Genomic DNA, 23,213 nt, shown 5'->3' on the forward strand with positions numbered 1-23,213 from the left:
TGATGCAGTCATCTTTGTGGAGACTGGATATCATTTTGGGGGCTCTCGATTTGCTGAATGAGGAGTTGGAGCCACTGGGATTACAGGTTTCATGGGTCAAAACTAAGATCCAGGCTTTCAATGACATCTTGGATGCTGCAATCACGTCTGTACCTGTTTGTGGTGAGGATGTTGAGGTCGTGGAGAGATTCACTTACCTTGGCAGTGATATTCATGTCTCTGCTGGCTGTGAACCAGAGGTCAATAGATGTCTGGATTGGGCCTTGGGAGTCATAGATTCACTATAATGCAGTGTGGCACTGTCGTTACCTGTGCAGGAGGATGAAAGTCCGAGTCTTCAGTTCCTTGGTGCATCCAGTCCTGCTCTACGGATGTGAGACTTGGACTCTGACCAGGGATCTGAGATGGAGACATAATTCCTTTGGTACCAGGTCTCTTCGGAGAATCCTTGGCGATCGCTGGTCGGACTTGATGTCCAACGAGCGGTTGCTGAGAGAGACTCACAGGAGATTTGTTACCTGCAGAGTCCATGAGCATCAGCTGTGACTGTATGGACATGTGGCTTGTTTTCCTGACACTGATTCTGCTCACCAGATTCTCCCAGCGAGGAAGCCTCGTGAGTGGAGGAGGCCAATGGGCTGACCAAGTGCCTTGTGGTTGCAGCAGGTTGATTGGCGTCTCAAGGAGATAGGGATGGGCCAGGCATCTGCCTGGGGGATGGCCAGACGGAGGCCCCTGGAGGACCAGCGGAAAGTGGAAATGAAAGTCATTAATTCTCTTTCCAAAATGATAGATACACCAAGTTACCATCCTATATCATTCATTCTCTTTCCAATATCTCGATATTCCACGAGCCTTGGCGAACCACAGGGGCAATGAGGTCACGTGGGTTCGTTTTTGAGGAGGAGCTTCAACACCGATCAAACCATCAACAGGTGTCATCAATGAGGTCACAAAACGATGATGAACTACGACGAGAGATCCCAGGAAACAGTTCTGTGAAATGGCCGTGGGTTTGGAATTTTTCCTCAAAAAGTGTATTTGTGGATTTAACTTCAATGTCGAGAAACGAGCATCACGAGCACCAGCACCAGCACCAGCACCTTCACCAGCATCAGCACCACCAGCAACAGCCCCTCCATCAGCATCTCCACCAGCATCAGCACCACCAGCAGCAGCACCAGCTCCTCCACCAGCACCTCCACCAGCATCAGCACCACCAGCAGCAGCACCAGCACCACCACCAGCACCACCACCAGCATCAGCATCACCAGCATTAGCACCACCAACACCAGCACCAGCACCTCCATCAGCATCAGCAGCACCTCCACCAGCACCAGCACCAGCACCAGCACCTCCATTTTCTCTTTCACCCCTCTCCATCTCCGACACTCCCCACCTCCACGATCCCCCATTTTGTTTTATTTTTCTTTCTATAACATCTTGTATCCAGTGGTAAAAGGTGCGAAAATAAATCACATTATTATTATTATTAGTCGTAAATGATATAAATAAAGTTTACAAATGATTAATTATTATATTTACAGAGTTCTTCGTTCATTTTCTAAATTCACTTCATTCATGAATGTCGAGAATTTGGGGGGAAACACGAGATTCCATTCCCTATTCATGGGAAAAGGTGAGATTACCTGGGGATAGAGGGTTTTAGGTTTGTTTCCTTTAATCCAACATGAACAGGTAAATGTTCCTTCCATTCCAGAGAATGTTTCGATGATTCTGATATTTTTGAGGAACCAGGAAGGATGTCCCATTCCACTCCCATCGTGCCAGATTGTTACATTTTCCAGGTTTCCCAGGTAACGGGATGGCACAGTGAAAACATCTACCTGGAGGGAACACGTGCACGGCAGGTAACATCTCACCTGGTTAGGATATTAACATGTTTATTATTATTTTATCTACCTTGTTAAAGTGTTCTGTGAATGATTACCTGACCCCCTTGAAAAGGATAGGGATGTGTTGATGAATGTTTAAGATGATAAGACCTCAAACACTCCAATGGTCCACACATCGTGATATTAACATTGGAGTTTGTCCCAGCCCACCAACCACCTCTTGTTTTGATGTGAATCTTGTAATCCTTCGGTTCCTGGGGGGAATCTGATAGAAATCCCACATCGTTAATACCCCGGATGTTAAACATGATGTTCAATGTTATTTTTACTTTAATAAACTACCAGGACGAGCTTACCATGTACATGAGTTAAGCTGCAGAACTTTAAAAAATATAATATAACGAGGAAAGTTATGTTATTTCCGAGGAAGGAAGTTATTTCCTCCTAACGAGGGAGGTCCAGGGATTACTCCCCCTGTAATATTTTGAGAAATTGATGTAAATATAAACATTTTGGTGGTGATCCTGTCCACATTGTAACAAAAAATCATAATTCAAATGAAAATGATATTTTGGGGAAGAATTTTTTCATTTCCCCTGAACATCCATTGCTGTGAAGATTATTTTCAGTTCGTTGATGCAAAATTTTATCATAAATTAAAACAATACTGAACACTGCAAACTTTTACAGAACTTTTAATACAAGTGTCTGATAAAGGGGGGGGGGGATGGGTGTCACGGAATTACTCTCACTCCAGTGTAAACCGAAGTATCTCCTACCCGTTTACACTCACAATCATGGAATAGAGTGGTTCACCCTCACTCCAGTGTAAACCGAAGTATCTCCTACCCGTTTACACTCACAATCATGTAATAGAGTGGTTCACCCTCACTCCAGTGTAAACCGAAGTATCTCCTACCCGTTTACACTCACAATCATGGAATAGAGTGGTTCACCCTCACTCCAGTGTAAACCAAAACATCCATTCCCCACTTTATGTTTTCTGTACATTTCCTAACTTGGCGGATCCTGGACTCGTTAACCTCATCATGTCTGCACAAAACTCCTCACCCATTGTTGTGGACTCGTGAACATTCCGTGTGGATTTAATTTCGTGCAGTAAGTGAGTTTTCGTTTATCCATCGGATCGCAGGTGTACTTTATTACCTCCACAACCGAAGGTGTAGGAGGTTATGTTTTCATCCCTCTCTGTTCGTTATTTGGTGAAAAAATGTTTTTGCCAAGTCTGTTGGTCTGTCATCACATTTGTCTGTTTGTCTGTTTGTCTATTTGTCACATTTGTCTGTTTGTCTGTAGTCACATTTGTTACTTGACGAAATCTACGATTTTGTGAAGTATGCTTGTTTGTTTGTTTGTTTGTGTGTACGTCTCGCTCTTCAGGTCGCATTTCGAGTCGGAATGTCATGGAACTTCACCAATGGACTTATTGGCCACCAGAATAGAACCCTATAACTTTTGGCATGTCAAGGTCAAAGGTCAAGGTCACGAAAAATCCCTGAAAATCGCGAAAATCCGTATCTTTTAGCATGGGTCGATTTTCAAAAATTCATGTCTCCGCCAAATCTTAACGGATTCCTTTCCAATTTGAAACACGGACGTAGGAGGGGAGTATCTTTGACTGGATTAAAAATTCGTCACATCCGTTACGGATTACGGAGGTGACAGGTATTTTAATTTAACATGCTAAGTGCTATCTACGGTTTTTCATGGTAGTCATGATCACTTATGAATCATAATGCCACCAAATATTCAGAAAAATTACCATTCACAGTGAACAATTTAACGGAATTTAAAATGAATCTCCTCGGCCTCTAATATTACACAATCCTCTCATCGCAGATCTGAACCTCGAGGTTCAGATCTATGGGGTTCAGATCTATTCTCTGATATTGCAATTCTAGAAAAAAAATCTATGAGTAGGCGTCGCGTAATACGCACGTAATACGCACGTAAAGTCAGCAATATAAGCCGCACCGGGCCTGCTTTTTTTTGTTTGTTTGTTTACCCTAAAAACTATGTTTAACCCCAAAAATACCTATTATCACTCAATACTCTCGATGGTACGCGATCTTGTTGAATTTCGTCAAATGCTGGCCCTATGGGCCATTTCATCTGTTTGTCTGTTTGTCTGTTTGTCTGTCGTCACATTTGTCTGTTTGCCTGTTTGTCTGTTTGTCACACAATTTCTGGCCACAGTTTTAAAGCAATCGTTCTGAATGTTTTTTGGGTTTTTTTTGCGTGTTCTTGACTGACCAAGGACAGCAACACTTAATTTTGGTGAAGATCCGAATCTGGATCCAGATACGAGAATTATTTAATTACCTCCGCCACCAAAGGTGAAGCAGGTGATGTTTTCATTCCTTTCTGTCTGTTTGTTTGTCTGTGTACAGGATATCTCAAAAAGTTGTGGATGGATCCGGATGAAATTTTGTGGACCGTTTCGGTGTGTGACAAGGACGAAGTGATGAGATGATGTTGGTGAAGATCCGAATCCGGATCTGGATACGAGAGTTATTTAATTTTTAAAGTGAATCTTCACCATTGACAGATGGGACGAAAAAGGATATAGTATTCTATAGCATAATATTTCAAAAATGTAATGGGCCTGATATGTTCTCGTGGATCAGGCATTACGTGGAGGAGGTGTCCGCTTGGCCGAGTGCCCTTCTAGTCTTTATGTTTTACGTTTTATATAAATATGTATATATTTTTAAATGAAAGTTAAAATAGTGATTTTATTTGAATTTCTAACACTCAAGTCCCTGTGTCTGCCACACTTTTCTCATCCCCCCCTCCCTCGATGAAACCGAGTCAAGAGCCGAACGGATTCACTGAATGTGGTGGTGATGCAGCACAGGCATGATGGGCCAAATGGCCTCCTCCTGCATCAAAGCTGCTTCTTAAGATCTCTTGGTCTCGGATCGATGTGGTCAAAAACTTCATCGTGGCCATCATAGATTTATTATCAGATTTTGTCCAATAATGACAATTGTCAGAAAATCCAACAATGGATGCTATTTCCAGATTTACCGACATAGACAGACGTTCTCCTGCCTGGCGGACATCCAATCACGGGAACGCGTTTACAAGCTTTTGCAGCCGGATAACTTCCACAAAAAATTCCTTGTACGAATAGGAGCAAGACCCCTCGGTGCTCATCTGGAAGCAGCTGGATAAGAAAACCAAGGAACCACTGGTAGTGGTAGGCATGGATGACCCAAAAAATATGTAATGGAGAAGAAAGTAAATACCTCGGGATTGTTTTTAATGCCTTGAACAAACTTTGGTCCATCAAGAGTGATGAAGCTTTGTGGTCAAGTTTCATGGAAACCGTGTGTGTGATTTCAGAGAAGTTGAAAGTGTTTATGAACGGACGGACGGACTAGGTGCCATCCCATAATCTCCCCAGAACTATGTTCTTGGTGAGGTTAAAAAAACTACCGTAGGACTAATTCACACAATCGTGGTGATGATCTGTGAGCATTATTCTTCATCTGGATTTATTTCGTTGGGAAACGAATCAGAACATGGGAATAACACATCAATTCCCCATAATCCCAAGTTTTTCTGATGACGAACATACGGAAACCTCAGCAGGGGTCGTTACAAAAATACAGATTTCCGTAATATACGGAAGGAGTTTCACCCAGGCTCGTATAACGGGCTAACAATTTACTCCATTAATACCTCACTATCCGAAAACATGGACCATCTTCTATGTTCTCATACAAACTCTCTCTTCCTCTTATGTGGTGACTTCAATTGTCATCATGCCAGTTGGCTAGGTGTGGGTACCTCTCTCACCTGTCATGGCACCTCAGCAAAAACTTTCTGGGACTCATTGGGACTGACTCAATCGGTCAACTTCCCGACCCGGATCTCAACCAATGGTACTCCATCTCTTCTGGATCTGATTTTGACAAATTTCCGTTAAAATATCTGCCGTTCTTCCTTTGCTCCAATCAGTTTTTCTGACCACGTGCTTCTCAAAGTGGATATCTCTCTGGCTGTTATCAGAGAACCACCTCAGCACCGTCGAGTCTGGCATTTCACTCAAGCAGACTGGCAGGGTCTCCAAGCAGTCATCAAACTTCTCGACTGGTCTCCCATCGCTACTTTCTCCAACATCAACTCATCCTGGGAATTCTTTCAAAGAAACTTGCTCTCCCTCATGCACAGATTTATCCCCTCTCGTCTTCAGTTGTCTTACCCTTCCTCCCGCCCTTGGTTCACTGAAGCTTGTGGCAAGGCAGTTGTCCTGAAACAACTTGCCTTTGCCTCATGCAAAGCAAACCCAACTGAGGGTAATCTCAGTTCCTTCCACGAAGCTCGGAACAAGTGTGTATCTACCCTCAGGAGAGCGAGAAAAGAACATCTTTCGAAGCTCAAGTCTGAACGTTCAAACCTCTATCCCTCCTCCAAATCCTGGTGGCGTCCAACCAAATCTGTTTCTGTTGTATGTTCCCCCTCCATCCCCTCCCTGACCTCAAATGGCCCTACTGCTGACACTGCACGTGAAAAAGCTGAATGCCTAAACTCGGTGTTTGCATCAAAATCTTGTGTCCAAAACCGATCACTTTCTGTAGCCATCTTACCCAGTCACACCCAACTGTCCCTGGACTCTTTTCTCCTGACAAGGTGGACAGCTTGCTGTCAAACCTCAACCCAGATTCTACAACCGGGCCAGACGGCATCAGCCCACGTGTCCTAAAAACCTGCTCTTCTGCTCTTGCTCACCCTCTCTCTATTCTATTCACCCTCTCATTTGCTCAAGGTCATCTGCCATCTGCTTGGAAATCAGCAAATATTACTCCCCTGCATTAAAAAGGTGCAAAAACAGATCCCTGTAACTACAGACCAATCAGCCTTCTCCCAATCATCAGCAAGGTGATGGAATCCATCAACGCTTCAGACATTAAATCCTTCCTCTTCTCCAATGGCTTGATTTCTGATCATCAATTTGGTTTCAGACCAGGTCACTCTACCCTGGATATGTTACTTCTGCTCTTCCAACAATGGATGGAGGTACTCAATGCCAGACTTGAAATCAGAGCCGTATCCCTGGACATATCACGTGCTTTTGACACGGTCTGGCACCCTGCCCTACTCACCAAACTCTCTTCCTGTGGTATCCAAGTCCATCTCCACTCATGGCTCGCAGACTTCCTCTCCTGTCGCAGTCAACGTGTGGCCCTAAATGGAGTTCTTTCATCCCCTCTTCCTATCCAGGCTGGAGTTCCTCAAGGCAGCATTCTGGGCCCTGTTCTTTTTCTGGTTTTCATTAATGATCTCTCCAACTCTCTGGAAAATCCTCTATATCTCTTTGCTGATGACTCCACCCTCTGCCGTACCATTTGTCATCCCTCAGATCGGCATGCAGCAGCTTCTCCGCTCACTGCAGGTCTGGGTAAAATCACAAACTGGTCCAACACGTGGAACATGTCTTTCAATCCGGACAAATCTCACCCTCTCACTGTCTCAACGAAAGGACCATTTGGAAAGGACCCCCCCCCCATCCACTTTCTCAACAATCCTCTGGAAGAAGTGCTTTATTTCAAGCTTCTGAGTCTTACTATCTGCCACGATCTTTCCTGAGAAAGCCACATTTCCAACCTCGCCACCAAAGCCAGTCGCCGACTGGGAATCCTCCGTCGTGCAAAGCCCTTCCTCGGCCCACCTGAGCTCCTGATCACATACAAAGCTTTCGTCTGCAGCCTGATCGAGTAGTCCTATCCCCTCTGGGCTGGTGCTTCTGCCTCCCACCTTTCTTGGCTTCACGCTGTGGAAGCCAAGGCATTTCGGATCATTGGTATCTCTCTTGATGAGGCTGAGTCTTTGGACCTCTCACTCTCTCATCGCAGGCAGGTCGGTGGTCTTTCTGTCTTCTGCCATCTCCTCTCCAGCCTCGTTCCCCCCTGCTCTCTCTGCAATTTGTCCATGCCATATTTCTGCATGGCGCACAGGGTCCGCCAACAACCCCCTTCTGGTAAACTACCAAAATCATGAATCACTTCTCACCTTCACTCTTTCATTCCTTTTTTCCCACCTTTGGAATCAACTCCTCACTCTGTTCCATCCCATTCTTCCCTCCAGGCCTTCAAAACACATGTTGACTACCACCTCTAATGGGCCCTAATCCAAATCCGAGAACTTTTATACCCCCATTAATCCACCCCACACCCACTTCCTTCAAATTCCCTGCTTTCCTTCCTGAAAGTCCCTGTAATGTCCATCTTGTATTCCCCGTGTTCCGCCCCAATCCCTCTCCCTTCCACAGATCTCCGAAGGTCTCTGTTCCCCCACTGTTTTGTCCTTCCCTCTCCCGCCCATATTGTCTCATCACCCCCTCCCCCCTTGCTGTATGTTGTGTGTTAGCTCTCATACGAACCTCGACCAGGTATACAAAAACAAAAAACAACAACAACAAAAAACAAAACAACCTCACTTCCGAAATGAGATGGTTTAAGGAACAAAGGCTATGTAATCCATGCAAACAACATCCCATAACTCATACACCTCCCCATGACCCCGTAAACCAAGCCTGTTTGGAACATTGTAATTTCTATCACGTGGACCGAGTATTCATCATCCCCAATGTAAATGTACATGTTGTCGCATGTTGGTTTCCTTTACAAGGACGTGCTCTGAAATGCTGCACCATGTGGTGCCCTTTTACAGATAGTTTAATTGTATTAAATGGGAATTCTGATCATGGTTTACACTTTATTTACATCTTCATTCACCTGTCTCGGATCAACAGATCTTATCACATAATTGTAAATGTTGTTCTGGTATATCCTATGGCAAAAGGTAACTGAAGTTAAATGAGTATTGTGGTTACCATCGTAAGGCACTTGGACAGCTGCATGCTTCTGTGGGGCTGAGGAATGTCAAGGTTACTGTGGAAGCACGATGTGGGGGCTCATGTCTCAATGGCTGGACAAATCACTCTGCACAAAGGTGGAGAGAGACGAATGTGTCCAATGTGTACTCCCACATGAAAGATATACAGACTGGCAGAAAGAGTTGTAATGGAGACAGTCTTTGGAGACACCAAAGCATGAAGAAACATGGACGCCATGCCTCTGAGTGATCTTGTGCCACCCGACCATAAAATAGCCAATCGAGTGTCAAAAACGAGGAGGAAGACACGATGTGATCAGTGAGAAGCAACAGCTGAGTGTGCGGCACATCGAACCTGAATTTCATTTTTAGCTCACTTGGACTTTAGTCTGATGAGCTGATGTGATCGAGCAGTGTCTGTAAGTGAGTTAGTGAGTGAGTGAGTGAGTGAGTTCATAAACACTTCAGTCATTATTACATGAAGCAAACATAAAATTATTATGAAACTTGGCCACAAGCTTCATTTCTGATGCCCAACAAAGGTCTATTGACCACATCAAAATATCTGCTCATTAACAGGGTCTATTGGGGGGGGGGGTTGACTCCCCCAAAATAGGTATTTCCTCTCTTCTCCGAAACTACACACACAATTTCGATAAAACTTGACCACAACCTTCATCACCCGTGGTGTACTGTGAACCCATCACCCGTAGTGTAACGTAAACCTCTCCACTGGCAATTTGAAACTTCACAGCTGAGAGGCGATTGCACACCTGCAGTGTCAGGCCAGACCTGACAAAACATGACACCCAGGAAAAATGTTTTCTCCATGGCATGTCGAAGTCCAAGACCCTCCATTGAGACATCCCGCCTGTCTGTCCTTCAAACTGTTTTGAGTTTACTTCACATGGACACACCCAGACAAACCTCCTGTATCAGGAGTACAGGCATCGAACACTTCCTTTCCTGGTAATAAATAGATATTATAATATGAATTAACCCTCCTTATGTAAAAACTCCTGAGTTTGATTTTATCTCTGTACGAATGGAGTGTCAATGTGTGAGAATCGTGAAGATGACGAGAGTTGAACCCATTGTGAACCTCCTGATGGATCCACAGTGTTACCATCTAGAAGGTTCATGTGGTTATATGGTGACGTTGATGAAGGTTTCTTTATTCACCAAATTACAACAAAACGACACTAACTCCTCTTAAATATTGTACAGATAGATTATCTCCTTTTATAATGACACTTGCACTTATTCGTCTTGCCTCAAAGGGGTTGTGAGACCATTGCAACACCACTCTCTGTCTGTGTCTGTCTGTGTTTGTGTGTGTCTGTGAGTGTCCACATTAAGGTGTTTTCACCTTCATATTTTTTCTCTGCAACTGCTTCTCCAATCGATGCGAAATTTTCATCAGTGGAGGGACTCCCCATGGAGAATATTTTATTGATAACTCTGGGTCACATGGTATGGCAACCACATTGGATTAAAGGAAAAATAATTGGACATTTTTTTTCTCTGAAACCGTTCTCCCCAAAAAATTGAAACTTGGCATACTGTATGTCATCAACACCCCATGGGGTATTTCGGGTGATAATGATGACGTCATCAGTAAAGTGGCATTCCAGCCATAATTGTTTTAATTGAAATCCTTATCAGTAAAAAAAACTGACAAACTTCACATTACGACCTGATGTGAGTGAAGAATTAAATTTATAACATCTTGGTCACGTGGTCTGGTGGCCATATTGGATTGAAAATGAAAACGTAAAAAATATTCTTCTCTCGAACCACTAAACAGATCAATGCAAAACTTCATACATATGATTGACTCGCCATGGGGAATATAGTTTGAATTTTTTTCACATTCACCTTCATTGAAGCAATTTCACCTTAATGTGCACAAAAGTTGATGATTAATGTCCTTATAATTAATCAATAATCAAAAAAGCTTCAGATAATGCCAATGTGTGTGACAAAATCGGGTGCATGGATGAAATGGGTATATGGGCCATAATCACAGTCGGTCATAATAGTAACGTGTTCAGTTAATGAAGGAATTTTTGTTCAGAATGAGAGCATCAGGCAAGACTATACATGCTCCCGAGTGCCGTTCTTGTTTCCACAATGATTTTCAGGAATCAAATTGATATAATTGGTTATAAACCATACTGTAACGCTCTCCACTGGCATTTAATGGGACCATTGGCAGAACAACCTACACAAGGGTATGGATCTCAAGAACACACTTTTGTTGGAATCTCAATATCACTGAAGAAGATCACCATCGTGGCTCGGCAATCCCCATTCTTTCCTTACTTCAGCTTTCATTTCCATTTCTATACAGATATACCATCCAGCACATCATTTTGTACACATTTGATTTCCCATGCCCTCCCTCCAGATGGAGTACTACGATACTCCATCATAAAAAAATTTTTTTTTAATCTCTTGTGAGTTTAAAATATGAAATATACCTCCAGATTCATGTGAGATGTAGAGGAATAGAGCTGCTTCACATGAAGACTGAGTCACATCTCCTGATGACTCTTCCTCGTGATCTCCTGAAGTACAAAATGATGATGTGGAATCACACTCCGTTAGACTTCCACGTGAAGGTTCATTCAAACATCTGTACAGACCAGAATCTCTCTTTTCCACCCTGCTGATTTGAAGATCGCCGTTTGGTAGAATCTTATGATGGTTCAGCTTTGTGTTTTGTTTTTGATCACAGTCGATATCATAGCAATCGGAACGATTGCAGCTGATCTGCTTCTCAACCACTCCATCCACATCTGCATCCCTCATCCACCGTACCCAGGTAGATTCCTGAGTCCCGCAATCACACGGTAGGTTCACACAGGTGTGCTCGTTTACCCCCAGCACGGTAATCCCAGGTTTCACCGAGCAAGTGGACTGTCGAAGAATCAACATCAAAACCAACAGCGAATCCCTCATCCCATCCATTTACTAACACTGCAACAGAATGACTGAACTCGAACCACAAAAAAGATTTTACTTCTGGAGTGGGTTGTGTCCATCAGATGGTCGTGCGTGTCCTGGTGGTTCAAGATAAGATGATTTATTGAGGAAGTTCTGACCACAATTTTCAACAAAGCTTCTTTTTTCATGAATTATTCACAAACTTCCTTTCAAAATGATGAGATTTATTTGGGAAGTATCTCCTGGTGATTCAGAACATAAAACATTAACTCTGTTCATCAACATGAGGAATGTTGTTCACCATGAAAGGGTAATTGTGTTCATCCTCACCCGATCAGCAAACAGTAAATCATCGCTTGGTTATTATTCACAAAACAAACAAAAACACCGGGCCGAGGACACACAACTCATGTTCGATTAGTGGATGAAACAACATTTTAAAATCATTTTTCACTTTTTATTTTTACTCGTTTCTTTGAGGATGGAGCAGTGGTGGCAAGGGTGATACCTGTCAACCACTGAATTATTAATGGGTCTTTGCTATTACCAATAATTCTGGACGACAATAATTTCATATGATTCACTCATATAATTCTGTGCTTTTTATCAGTTGATTGGACTCATATCATGAGTTGTGGTACTTCCTCTCATGGTGCTGCTCAGTACATCTCCTCCAGCAACCAACTGTATCTGGTTCATGGCCATTCGTGTGTGTGCTCTACTCGTGGTTATAATTGACCTCGCTCGGTCCCGATCGATTACAATACCTTCAATAATTATCCTGCTGTTAATTTGCAATTGATCACTGGTGTAATTGACACCTCGACAACTTTTTATTGCAAATTCAAGGAATCAAAATTCTACATAAAGCGAACAAACAATTTCAAATGGAGCACGTCACCGCCATTGGAGCATTTAAATTGCATCAGATGTGCCAATAAATCCCGACTCCATGAAGGATCCCATCTCCATCCCCACCAGGTCAGGTCATGTATGGGAGCATGTGCCAGAGCAGCGCGTCGCTGCGTCCACTTTCCGCTGGTACTCCAGCGGCCTCCATCTGGCCATCCCCCAGGCAGATGCCTGGCCCATCCCAATCTCCTTGAGATGCCGATCAACCTGCTGCAACCATGAGGCAAGTGGTCGGCCTGTTGGCCTCCTCCACTCACGAGGCTCCCTCACTGAGAGAATCTGGTGAGCAGGATCAGCATCAGGAAAACGAGCCACATGTCCATACAGCCGCAGCTGATGCTCACGGACTATGCAGGTAACAAATCTCATTTGAGTTTCTGTCAGCAACCGCTCGTTGGACAGAAAGTCCGACCAGCGATAGCCTAGGATTCTCCGAAGAGACCTGGTACCAAAGGAATTAAGTCTCCATCTCAGATCCTTGGTCAGAGTCCAAGTCTCACATCCACAGAGCAAGACTGGAAGCACCAACAACTTGAGGACTCGGACTTTCGTCCTCCCGCACAGGTACCGACAGCGCAACACCCCATTATCCAGTGAATCCATAACTCCCCAGGCTCAACCCAGATGTCTGTTGACCTGACTAACAGCCAGCAGCGACATGAATCCCTGCCACTGCCAAGTGAAGTGAATCTCTGCATGACCTCAACAATCTCACCACAAACAGGCACAAATAGGATAGCAACATCCAAGATGTCATTGAAAGCCTGGATCCTAGTTTTGACCCATGAAACCCATAATCCCAGCGGCTCCGACTCCTCATTCAGCACCTCGAGGGCCCCCAAAAGGATATCTAAAGTCTGCGCAAAGATGACTGCATCATCTGTGAAATCGGGTCATAGATCTTGACATTCCCAAATGATGCACCACAGCTTTATCTCTCCGACCTCCTCCCCAGAAGCCAGTGCATGCAAGTGCTGAAAAGTGTAGGGGCCAGTACACACCCCTGATGACCTCCAGTAACAACTGGAAATAAGTCACAGATGGTATCACCACATCTCACAACACTCTCAGTACCAGAGTATAGTTCAGACATCAGAGAGATCAGTTTTGGTGGCACCAAACAACTTCAGACAAACACAATCACTGAGCTTGGGGTAAGTGACATCATGTCCAACCTCACTTTTTTCTCTGCACTTTGTGGGGGCAATAAAATGGAATTTCCTTCTCCTCCTTGATCCTTTCAAGTAAAGTTTCAATCAAAGAAGCAGCAGATACTCTTTTAAAAATATTTTGGATTATTCTACCAGGGTTGGAATCGAAACATCAATCAATGCCCATACCGACCGCCCACGCTGAGAGTGGACGCTCTTCCCATTCTGCTGATTCTCTGTTGTTGTAAAATCGTATTTGGAGGATAGTTTTGGAAAAAAAAAAAACAGTACTCCGACGAGAGTACTTCATTTAAACTCATTCTTCACTCCTCGACGAACTTCAATCGGCCAAAGGCCAATGAAGCCCACCGTGGACACACCCCCTTCCCTGCACCCAGGACAATCTGTTCAACTGAAAGAAAATGTTGCCAGAAAACAGAAAAATAACTCATGCAACACCTGGAATTACACCTGGCTAAATGAGGGACACCAAGCAACGGTTTCCAAACAGTTGTGGTCCATGTGTCCATTCAGCAGATAACATCTCAGCATGCTTAGGGTCATGTATAAATATGCTGCACATGTCTGGTTGCCTGTAATCGTGGCGAGCATGGCTGCAAGAGAAGATCCCCCCACTGCCCCCGTCTACAGAGCATGAGTGGTCGCCCAATGGTTTGATGAGCATGACACCGATGTTATCCATACGTCGTGGCCTTCTCAGTCACCAGATCTGAAAACAATCGAGAATTTATGGGATATTCTGGAATGACACCTGATACAGCATTTTCCACCTCCATCGAACAGGTGTGAGTTGATTGACTTCCTCGTGAAAGAATGGTGCCGCATCCTTCCTGCAGAATTCCAGACGCTGCTGGACCCTATGTCATGGCGCATACAGGCCGTACTGGCCGCACGTGGTGGCCCAACGTCCTATTCAGTGACTTTACGTTGGTGTGTCCAAATTTTTATCCACCATCTGTCGATCAGTTAACTGAGTGTATCTCGTTAACTTTTTATGACAGAATAAGAAAACTGTTTCCATTATAGAGAGATGATTCATCCCTTTTTATACCCATCGTTTATATGCTAATTCGCTCTTTTGCATAATCATGGATGTTCATTAAAATTTGAAATGTTGCTTAAAATTCGAAAACTCTCAACTCCAACACTTCCCAGGGATTATAAGAGAGGTTTACTCAATTCAAAATCTGTATCAATACATTTCCATGTTCGAGACAAATTACAATGATGCCAACCTTGTTCCTCTAAAATGTGAATACGGAGAGCCAATTCATAAAAACGGACCCCTATGGTCGCCACCATGGCCCTCACAAAGCTCTACTCCTCTTTAGAAGAGGCCACCATCACTTCTAGATGAAAGATATTTTCTCATTATCAATTTTTTCTTTGGGTTTGTGACTATGTGGATCCGAAAAAACAAGATAAATGATAAAATAAAACTATTCGGCCATCAGAAGCTGGAGATTACATTGGAAGCGACAGATTATGATGACACATCATACTGACATTTCAGACTGGAACGAGGAATTTGAAACCTCCACGAGTAGAGGGTTTTTCAAATGCTTGTTTTATGGACCAGTTTGTGATTATGTCCAGATCTGCAGAGAGTGAAGAAGCTGCTGCTTGCTGGTATGAAGTATGACAGATGGTACGGCAGAGGGTGGAGTCATCAACAAAGAGATGAAGAGTATTTTCCAGAGAGTGAGAGAGATCGTTGATGAAAAGCAGAAAAAGAACAGGGCCCAGAACAATGGATGAAGGAACTCCGGCCTGAACAGGAAGAGGGGATGAAAGAACTCCATCAAGGGCTCAGAAAAAGAACAGGGCCCAGAACACTGCCTTGAGGAACTCCACCAAGGACAGGAAGAGAGATGTCCACTTTAACAAGCAGATGGTCAGATGAACCGATTGGAACAGTCGAAGAAGAGCAGGCATTTGCAAGGAAATTGGTCAAAATCAGATCCAGCCGAGATGATGTACTGAGATCCGGGTCGGGAAGGTCACAGATTGTGTCAGTCCCAATGAGTCGCAGAAGTCCTTTGCTGAAGTGTCATGGCAGGTGAGAGAGACACCCACACCCAGCCAACTGGCATGCTTGTTTGTTTGTCAGGCGACTTCTCCTCCAGTTCTGGGCCGATTATATCCAGCCTTGCTACATCGGATCAGCATGACCCCAATTCATGGATGGGGATGTTTATATCTTTGTTAATGGGGGGGGGGGTGAAGGGGAGGGACGCAAATTCTCCATGAAAGATATCGTGTAGCACCACCACCAGGTGGGGGAAGGTATTACAAGTCTCCACCATGGACTGCACAGTATTCCTGTCCTCACATTTTCCAGTACAATGAGGTGTTTTGAATTATAAGCAGAAGGTATGTTTTTGCTTCACGCACGTAACCCGGTTTATTATTTATATTTTTGGAAGTGATTGAGGCAGCTGTCAGTTGCCTATACACCGTCCAAATAAAGGTATTGGTCAGAAAGATGTTGCATGCTTGGAACAAGATCGCCCGGCGGGTGGGTACTCTGCTCGTGGATATAAATGTGAGATAATATTTATTAAGCATGAATAATCAAAGTACATCATGAAAATGTTTAAAATACATGATAATTGTGTGTTATATGATATAATGTATAGCTTTTATAATTTTGAATGATATAACGAAGATGTATCTTGCCATAAATTCCCTTACATATGCACACTGTCACTCACAAACATGTCCTTTACAATCAGAAAAATAAATAATATCTGAAAAAGATCAACAACTTCACACAGAAAGAGCAAATAAGGTTGGAGTATAATTATCATAAGCTTCATGTAAAACAAATATTACAGTTGGGTAAATGTTTTATCAAATAATTACTTCCTGATATTCCTAAAAGCAAATGTTTTCTGAAAAAAACCAATCACATGTGGAGATATGGAAACACATCGAGGACTTTGTTGGCACATCCTCCAGATGTTTCTACAAACGTTTTTCACAATAACGTTTAACAAGGAAAACAAACATGGTGAATGGGAAGAGAGCGAGAACATTGAGAGTAATTGCTGCAGCGAGAGCCGGTCGGCATCCAGAGAGTGATGAAGGGTTGTTGGTTTCTTCGCTTGCTGTGGATTCATCTGTTGTCCTTGTCGTCAATGTATCTGTTGTATATTCTGTTCAAAACCATCCGTTATATGAGAAAACCCATCAGGATAACAATCATGTACGATTTGGTAACTCAACCAAGGTTACACTGCACAAATTGGTGAATATGTGGTAATAATAAAACACAAGAACCTGTTCAACTTGTTACCAAATAAACAATTTATACCTGATATCAAAAATCTTAGAAGAAAAAAAACATCTCCTTCACTTTCAAAATAGTTCTCATTTTTAACCAGGAAAACGAAACGATGAGGGAGAGAGAAGCTGCTGCCATCTTCAGGGAAATTATGAACAAAGATGGTTTCTTACAATGAAGAACCATGATGGAGCATAATATAACTGGATGGTAATAGTCAGCGAGTTAGATCTTACCAGGTGTGAATGAGAGCACAGAGAGGACCTGCTCTCTCCACATTCCATCCTCTCCAGGACCAATCAGGCACCAGTATCTCTCGAGATCATCCCTCGTTACACCAGAGGGAGGCAGCAAGCAGTGGGAGCTTTCAGGACAGGAATCCTGTCCAGGTTCCAGCATTCCATGGTTTCTCTGTTTACTTTTCCCCAGACACGAGGCAAGGATGTCTGTCCGTGTTCCGGCCACTGCGATCACCCGGTTGTGGCCTTCAGTACTTCGAAACATCCACAGCAACGAGAACTTGTTTCTGGGGGGATTTTGTATCTCACATGAGAGGAGAGGAGTTCCCATGAGAGGGATGGGAACTTCAATGAGAAACAAGGAAATTACAATCTTTATTTCCACCAAGAACATCTCTCCACATCACCTTTTGTTTATTCCATGTTTCTTTTCCCAAAATGCTTTGAAAAACGGCATCAAATCCCCGAATGAAAATCTACAAAACCCACCTTGTGGTTTCTTCGGTTCTCTCTCATACGAAGAGTCACATGACCTGGGATTCTGAAATTAAATAATGAAGATGGATTAACAATACCCAGGTGTGGTGACATGATGGTAGATTTATTAAATTGCCAAGAAATACAACCTGTTGCTTCGCTGAAGGAAATATTAAATGGGGAGAGAAAGAGGGGGAGGAGGAAGGGGTGGAGGGAGCGAGAACACGGAGGGGAAGAGGAGGGCGGGGGGAGAAGAGGAGGCATGGGAGGGAAGAAGAGGAGGGAGAGAGGGGAAGGAGGTTAGGGAGGAAGACAGCGACAGGAAAGAGAGGGGAGGGAGTGGAGCAAGTGAGGGTGAGGAGTAGGGGCAGAGAGAGGAGGGAGAGAGGGGGAAGGCAGACGGAATGGGTAAGAGAGGGGAGGGGAGGGAGGAATGGTGGGGGAGCTAGAAGGGGTGAGGAATGTAGGAGTTCAGAAAGGGAGTGATGCCTCTTACCAAGTGTCGCTATACTTGGGGGGGTGGGAGAGAGGAGGATGGGGGAGAGAGGAGGATGGGGGAGAGAGTGAGGAGTTAGCGAGAGGGGAGCAAGGAAGGGTGGGGTAGGAATGCCAAGAGCAAGGAAGAGGTGGAGAACGAGGAAGGAAGGGGGACTGGTGACACCTCACCACATATCATGAAACACTCTGGGACACGTGGATGCGAGAAAGAATGTGCTGAGAGCGAGAAAGAGGAGAGAGGGAGTGGGGAGAGAGAAGAGGGAGGGGGAGCAAGGAGGAGGAGGAGCGAGGAAGGGTGGGGAAGGAATGGCAAGAGCAAGGAAGAGGGGGAGAGCGAGGAAGGGTGGGGTAGGAATGGGGGGGGCGGGAGGAATGGAGGAGAGCGTAAAAGGGGGTCGAGGGAGAGCAAAGATAATGATACGTTATGCTTTATAAACACACACACACACACACACACACACACACACACACACACACACACACACACACACACACACACACACACACACACACACACACACACACACACACACACACACACACACACACACACACAGCCATTTATTAGTATAGATGGGTCAGTGGCCTCTGCTTTTTACATCCTCTTCTTTGGACTGGCTCCCTCTGTTCTCTCATAAAGAGAGAGATTAACCATACTGAGGTCAGGTTAGGTATGGGAGCTTGCGCCAGAGCAGAGCTTCACTGCATCCACTTTCCACGGGCCTCGTCTGGCCATCCACCAGGCAGATGCCAGGCCCATCCCCTTGAGATGCCGATCAACTTGCTGCAACCATGAGGCACGTGATCAGCCTGTTGGCCTCCTCCACTCATGAGACTCCCTCACTGAAAGAATCTTGTGAGCAGGATAAGCATCAGGAAAATGAGCCACATGTCCATACAGCTGAAGCTGAAACTCACGGACTATGCAGGTAACAAATCTCATTTCAGTCTCTCTCAGCAACCTCTTATTGGACACAAAGTCCGACCAGCGAAAGCCAAGGATTCTCCGAAGAGATCTCGGACCAAAGGAATTACGTCTCCGTCTCAGATCCCTGCTCAGAGTCCAAGTCTCACATCCATAGAGCAAGACTGGAAGCATCAAAGACCTGAAGACTTGGACTTTCGTCCTCCCGCACAGGTACCGGCAGTGCCACATCCCATGATCCAGTGAATCCATGACTCCCCAGGCCCGACCCAGACGTCTATATACTTCTGAATCACAGCCAACAAAGACATGAATATCACTGCCAAGGTAAGGGAATCTCTCCATGACCTCAACATCCTCACCACAAACATGCACAGACAGGAAAGAAGCTTCCAAGATGTCAACGAAAGTCTGGATATTAGTTTTGACCCAGGAATCCTGTAATCCCAGCTGCTCTGACTCCTCGTTCAGCACCTTGAGGGCCTCCAAAAGGATATCTAAAGTCTCCGCAAAGATGACTGCATCATCTGCGAAATCGAGGTCAGACATCTTGACATTCCCAAACGATGCACCGCAGCTTAATCTCTCCGACATCTTCATGGAATCCAGTCAATACAAATGCTGAAAAGTGTGGGGGCCAGTACACACCCCTGACGAACTCCAGTAACAACTGGAAATAAGTCAGAGATGGTACCACCACATCTCACAGCACTCTCAGTACCAGAGTCGAGTTCAGACATCAGATCAATCAGTTTTGGTGGCACCTCACGAAGACCAAGAATCCTCCAGAGGGCATCACGATTCACTGAATCGAACGCTTTACAGAGATCAACATAGGCTGCAAGCAGCCCCTGCCGAAACTCTCGTCTGCGTTCGGTGAGGACCTGAAGAGCAAGGATACGGTAAATCGTTGACCTCGTTGGTGTAAAGCCTGACTGCTCTGGATGCTGGTGCTCAAGGAGATAGTGGCGAACCCTCTCAAGAATTATCCGAGCAAAGACCTTGCCCAGCACTGAGAGCAGCGTCAACCCTTGGTCGTTGCAGTCTTGGCGATCACCCTTTCCTTTCCAGAGAGGGACAACAAGGTTCCTCTTCCAGTCAGTTCGGAGGATGCCTGTGTTCCAGGCAGAGCACAGAACTGCATGCAAGGACATGAGTATAGCATTTCCACCAGCCTTGAGAAATTCAGCATGGATGCCATAGATCCGTGGAGTTTTACCCCATTTCAACCGGTTCACCGCAGCCTGTGTTTCTACAAGCGAAGGTGGACCACAGTTAATTGGAGGGTCAGCAACAGGGATTGTAACACCCCTGGTGTCCAACTCGACAGCTGGTGGATCAGCCTGGTACAGCTGCTCAAAGTAACCGGCCCAGCAGGCCTTCACTTCGGACTCCTCTGTCAAGAGCCTACCACTCTCTGCTCAAACTGCAGTGCTCCGAGGGATGGGTTTGGATGACCGCAATGTGCAAATTCCCCTGTAAGCAGGACAAGAAACACTTGACCACAGGTGATGCTCTTCCTCCTCACAGATTCCTCGCACATCGTCTTTCTTGTCCACCCTTAGCACACGTACAGTTTTACGCCTCAGCTACCTGAACAGCTCAACTCTGCCATTTAGCCTGGCCCTTTGACTCTGGTCAATGGTATTCAGTGTCCCTTGAGAAACAAAATTCTTCTTCGCCCTACTTTGAGTTCCAAGACATCCACCGGCATCATCAAGTACGGTGGTCTTGAAGGCACTCCACAACTCTTCAGGATACCCCAAAGCACCCAGATCCCCCAAATCTCCACTCCACTTGTTTGCAAATTCCTCAGCTACGCTCTCATCCTTGAGCTTGCCAACATTCAGCCTTGGCTGGGATGGTACCATTCTCTTGGATTTAAGGTGCAACTTAAGAGTTGCGACAACAAGCCTGTGGTCGGTATTGAGGAACTGAGCACTCCAGTAGACCCTGCAGTTTTGGATCATCATCCAGCATCCATCAACGAGCACATGGTCAATCTCCTTTGCCACCCCATCAGCGTTGGAATACCAAGTCCAGTAATGAGCTTGTGGGCACTGAAACCATGAACCAGCCACCCAAAGTCCATGACTTCTTGCAAAGTCAAGGAACTTAGTGCTATTCTGGTTCCCAACGGGTTCACGGGTCGTCTAATATATACATACATATGTATTTTTTTTTTTTTGAAAAAGGCTCACTCGGCTGTGCCTGGATGGGTTTGAGGGTGGAGGAGTAGAGGAGTAGCAGCTGAAATATGAATCCTATCCAGGTTCCTCCCAATGACTAAATCTTTGCTTTTTGGTTCTTTGGGTTCCTTCTGACGACTCCAATGCAGGATTGTACCTATTTGGGATTCCATTTGATTTGAATTTAATTTATTTTAATCCCATTCTGAATTCAACTGAATCGTAATAAACGTCATGGGTCAGGGTCAGTCGAACCTTTACAGCTCAATCAAAGCAGGGTTGCATCAAATCGGGACGTCTTGGTACCTGGTCATCACTGCCAGAAGTTTTAAAGTGGCAGGTCTAGTTATATCTCATTAATAATGCAACACACCACACCAGCACACAAACACCACAAAAAGCACACCACACAAACACCACACAAACACCACACAAAACAAGTCTACAATCTCTGATTGCTTCTTTTCTTGTAAATCTAATGAATCATGAATGTGATAATCCGGTTTATTTGATCGTTTTGATCCATAAACCCAGCTCCAGTGCTGATGATGGGATCCCGGGTTGAAATCACATTTGTACCGTTTTCATTTCCCTCTTGGTTCCTGATGTCCTTGTACATCTATGTGATTGTACGTTACCGTCTATAACTGTCCGTGTCCTGCACAAGTTACACAAAAGTGAAGTTTATTAACTATTTCTCATTTAAAAGTTTGAACAATCGATTGTTTAACAATTTCATTGTTACTGTTTCTTGACTGGGATGAAAAGAAGTTGTTTGGATGTTACCATGAAGTGGATACCAAGGGATTAACAAGAACAGCATCATCCATTAATTATATCCACAAATTAAGAATCGGTGTTCAAAATTTATATTAGTTATTAATATTATTGTAAAAGGTAAACAAGAATTAGTGAATGAATCTGATTCGGTTTCCCCTCGCACTCTTCTTCCTGTCGCTCTCTTTACACTACCGGTCAAGAGGTTTTCACTCCCTCATGAAACCCAACCATGGCTATGTGGCTTCGGCTGAGCTGCTGGGTTTCTTTTGGGAGTGCAGATTTTCGTGCTGGACACAATAATGTCAGGTCAAGCCAGATTAGATCTGTGGCTTGCTCCAGGTACCATGTAAACCTGTACAAACCTGTGTCATGGTCGGGTTGTCAGAAACGAAACTGACTCCACCACCAGGTTTGTCTGGTTCCCTTTCTGTAAAGCCTTTTAGGCTGCTGGTTGCATCATTGGTTCGGGGCACAGCGATGCCGCTGATGCAGTGCCCCGATTACCAGTACACTGGTGCTCATTTCGCAGACCTCAGAAGGATGCCAGGCTGAGTGAAGCCCCTTGTGTTAATTCAGTGGAAAACGGGGCTCAAACGCAGAACACGAGGATCCCAAGCCACCACCCTAACTGCTGAGCCAACGCCAGGCTTGTTTTCTGGTGAGGAGGGTGTTTGGATATGAATACCCAGCAGAATTAAAAAGAAAACCTGTCAGATGGCAGAAGAGCTCCGAGTGAGCCAAAAGCCTTCCATTTATTGTGCCCAACTGAAATTTATCACTTCCGGTTCTGGGTTTGGAGCGACGAGAGGTCTCCTTTGGGGCTCTCTGCTGATGTTCTCAAAGTTAAGTTTCTGGTCGTTATCTGTCCCGTTTTGACTGTTTATTTTCTCACCTCTATGTTACTGTGTGTTCCTAGTTCGGTTTTGTTTCAAAAATCGTGATATTTTGTGAGTTTTTTTTTGTCGACGTTCTTACCGGGTGTTTGAAGCCTCGGACTTGGCCAAGGCTTGAGGCCTACCGGTTCCCCTCGGTGCTCGATCGTTTTTTTGTTTTTTTGGGGGGGGGT

At 44.7% G+C, this 23,213-nt stretch overlaps 2 protein-coding genes and 1 long non-coding RNA gene across 3 annotated transcripts in view; all 3 read right to left on the reverse strand.

The window, feature by feature from the left end:
- The window catches only part of LOC147031023 (uncharacterized), a 215,243-nt gene that overhangs the window by 65,959 nt on the left and 126,071 nt on the right, over positions 1-23,213 (reverse strand). The window lies entirely within an intron of this gene.
- On the reverse strand, positions 1,512-11,750 carry LOC147031025 (uncharacterized). Its single transcript, XM_085875701.1, has 3 exons — positions 11,204-11,750; positions 1,952-2,121; positions 1,512-1,847 (listed from the first exon to the last, which is right to left on the reverse strand). Exons 1-3 carry the CDS (start codon positions 11,691-11,693, stop codon positions 1,542-1,544), a joined length of 966 nt encoding a protein of 321 aa, XP_085731827.1. The 5' UTR covers positions 11,694-11,750; the 3' UTR covers positions 1,512-1,541.
- LOC147031026 (uncharacterized) overlaps positions 16,300-23,213 on the reverse strand; it is a 37,091-nt gene continuing 30,177 nt past the window's right edge. The window contains exons 4-6 of the mRNA XM_085875695.1: positions 17,768-17,819; positions 17,276-17,623; positions 16,300-16,911 (exon numbers count right to left, since the gene is read on the reverse strand). Of these exons, the coding sequence (XP_085731821.1) occupies positions 16,721-16,911; positions 17,276-17,623; positions 17,768-17,819 (591 nt within the window). The 3' untranslated portion in view covers positions 16,300-16,720. The remainder of the gene's footprint in view (positions 16,912-17,275; positions 17,624-17,767; positions 17,820-23,213) is intronic.

This window comes from Eptatretus burgeri, chromosome 3 (assembly GCF_056783735.1).
Source record: "Eptatretus burgeri isolate ZD-2024b chromosome 3, Ebu_testis_v1, whole genome shotgun sequence".
Classification (NCBI taxonomy): Eukaryota; Metazoa; Chordata; class Myxini; order Myxiniformes; family Myxinidae; genus Eptatretus; species Eptatretus burgeri.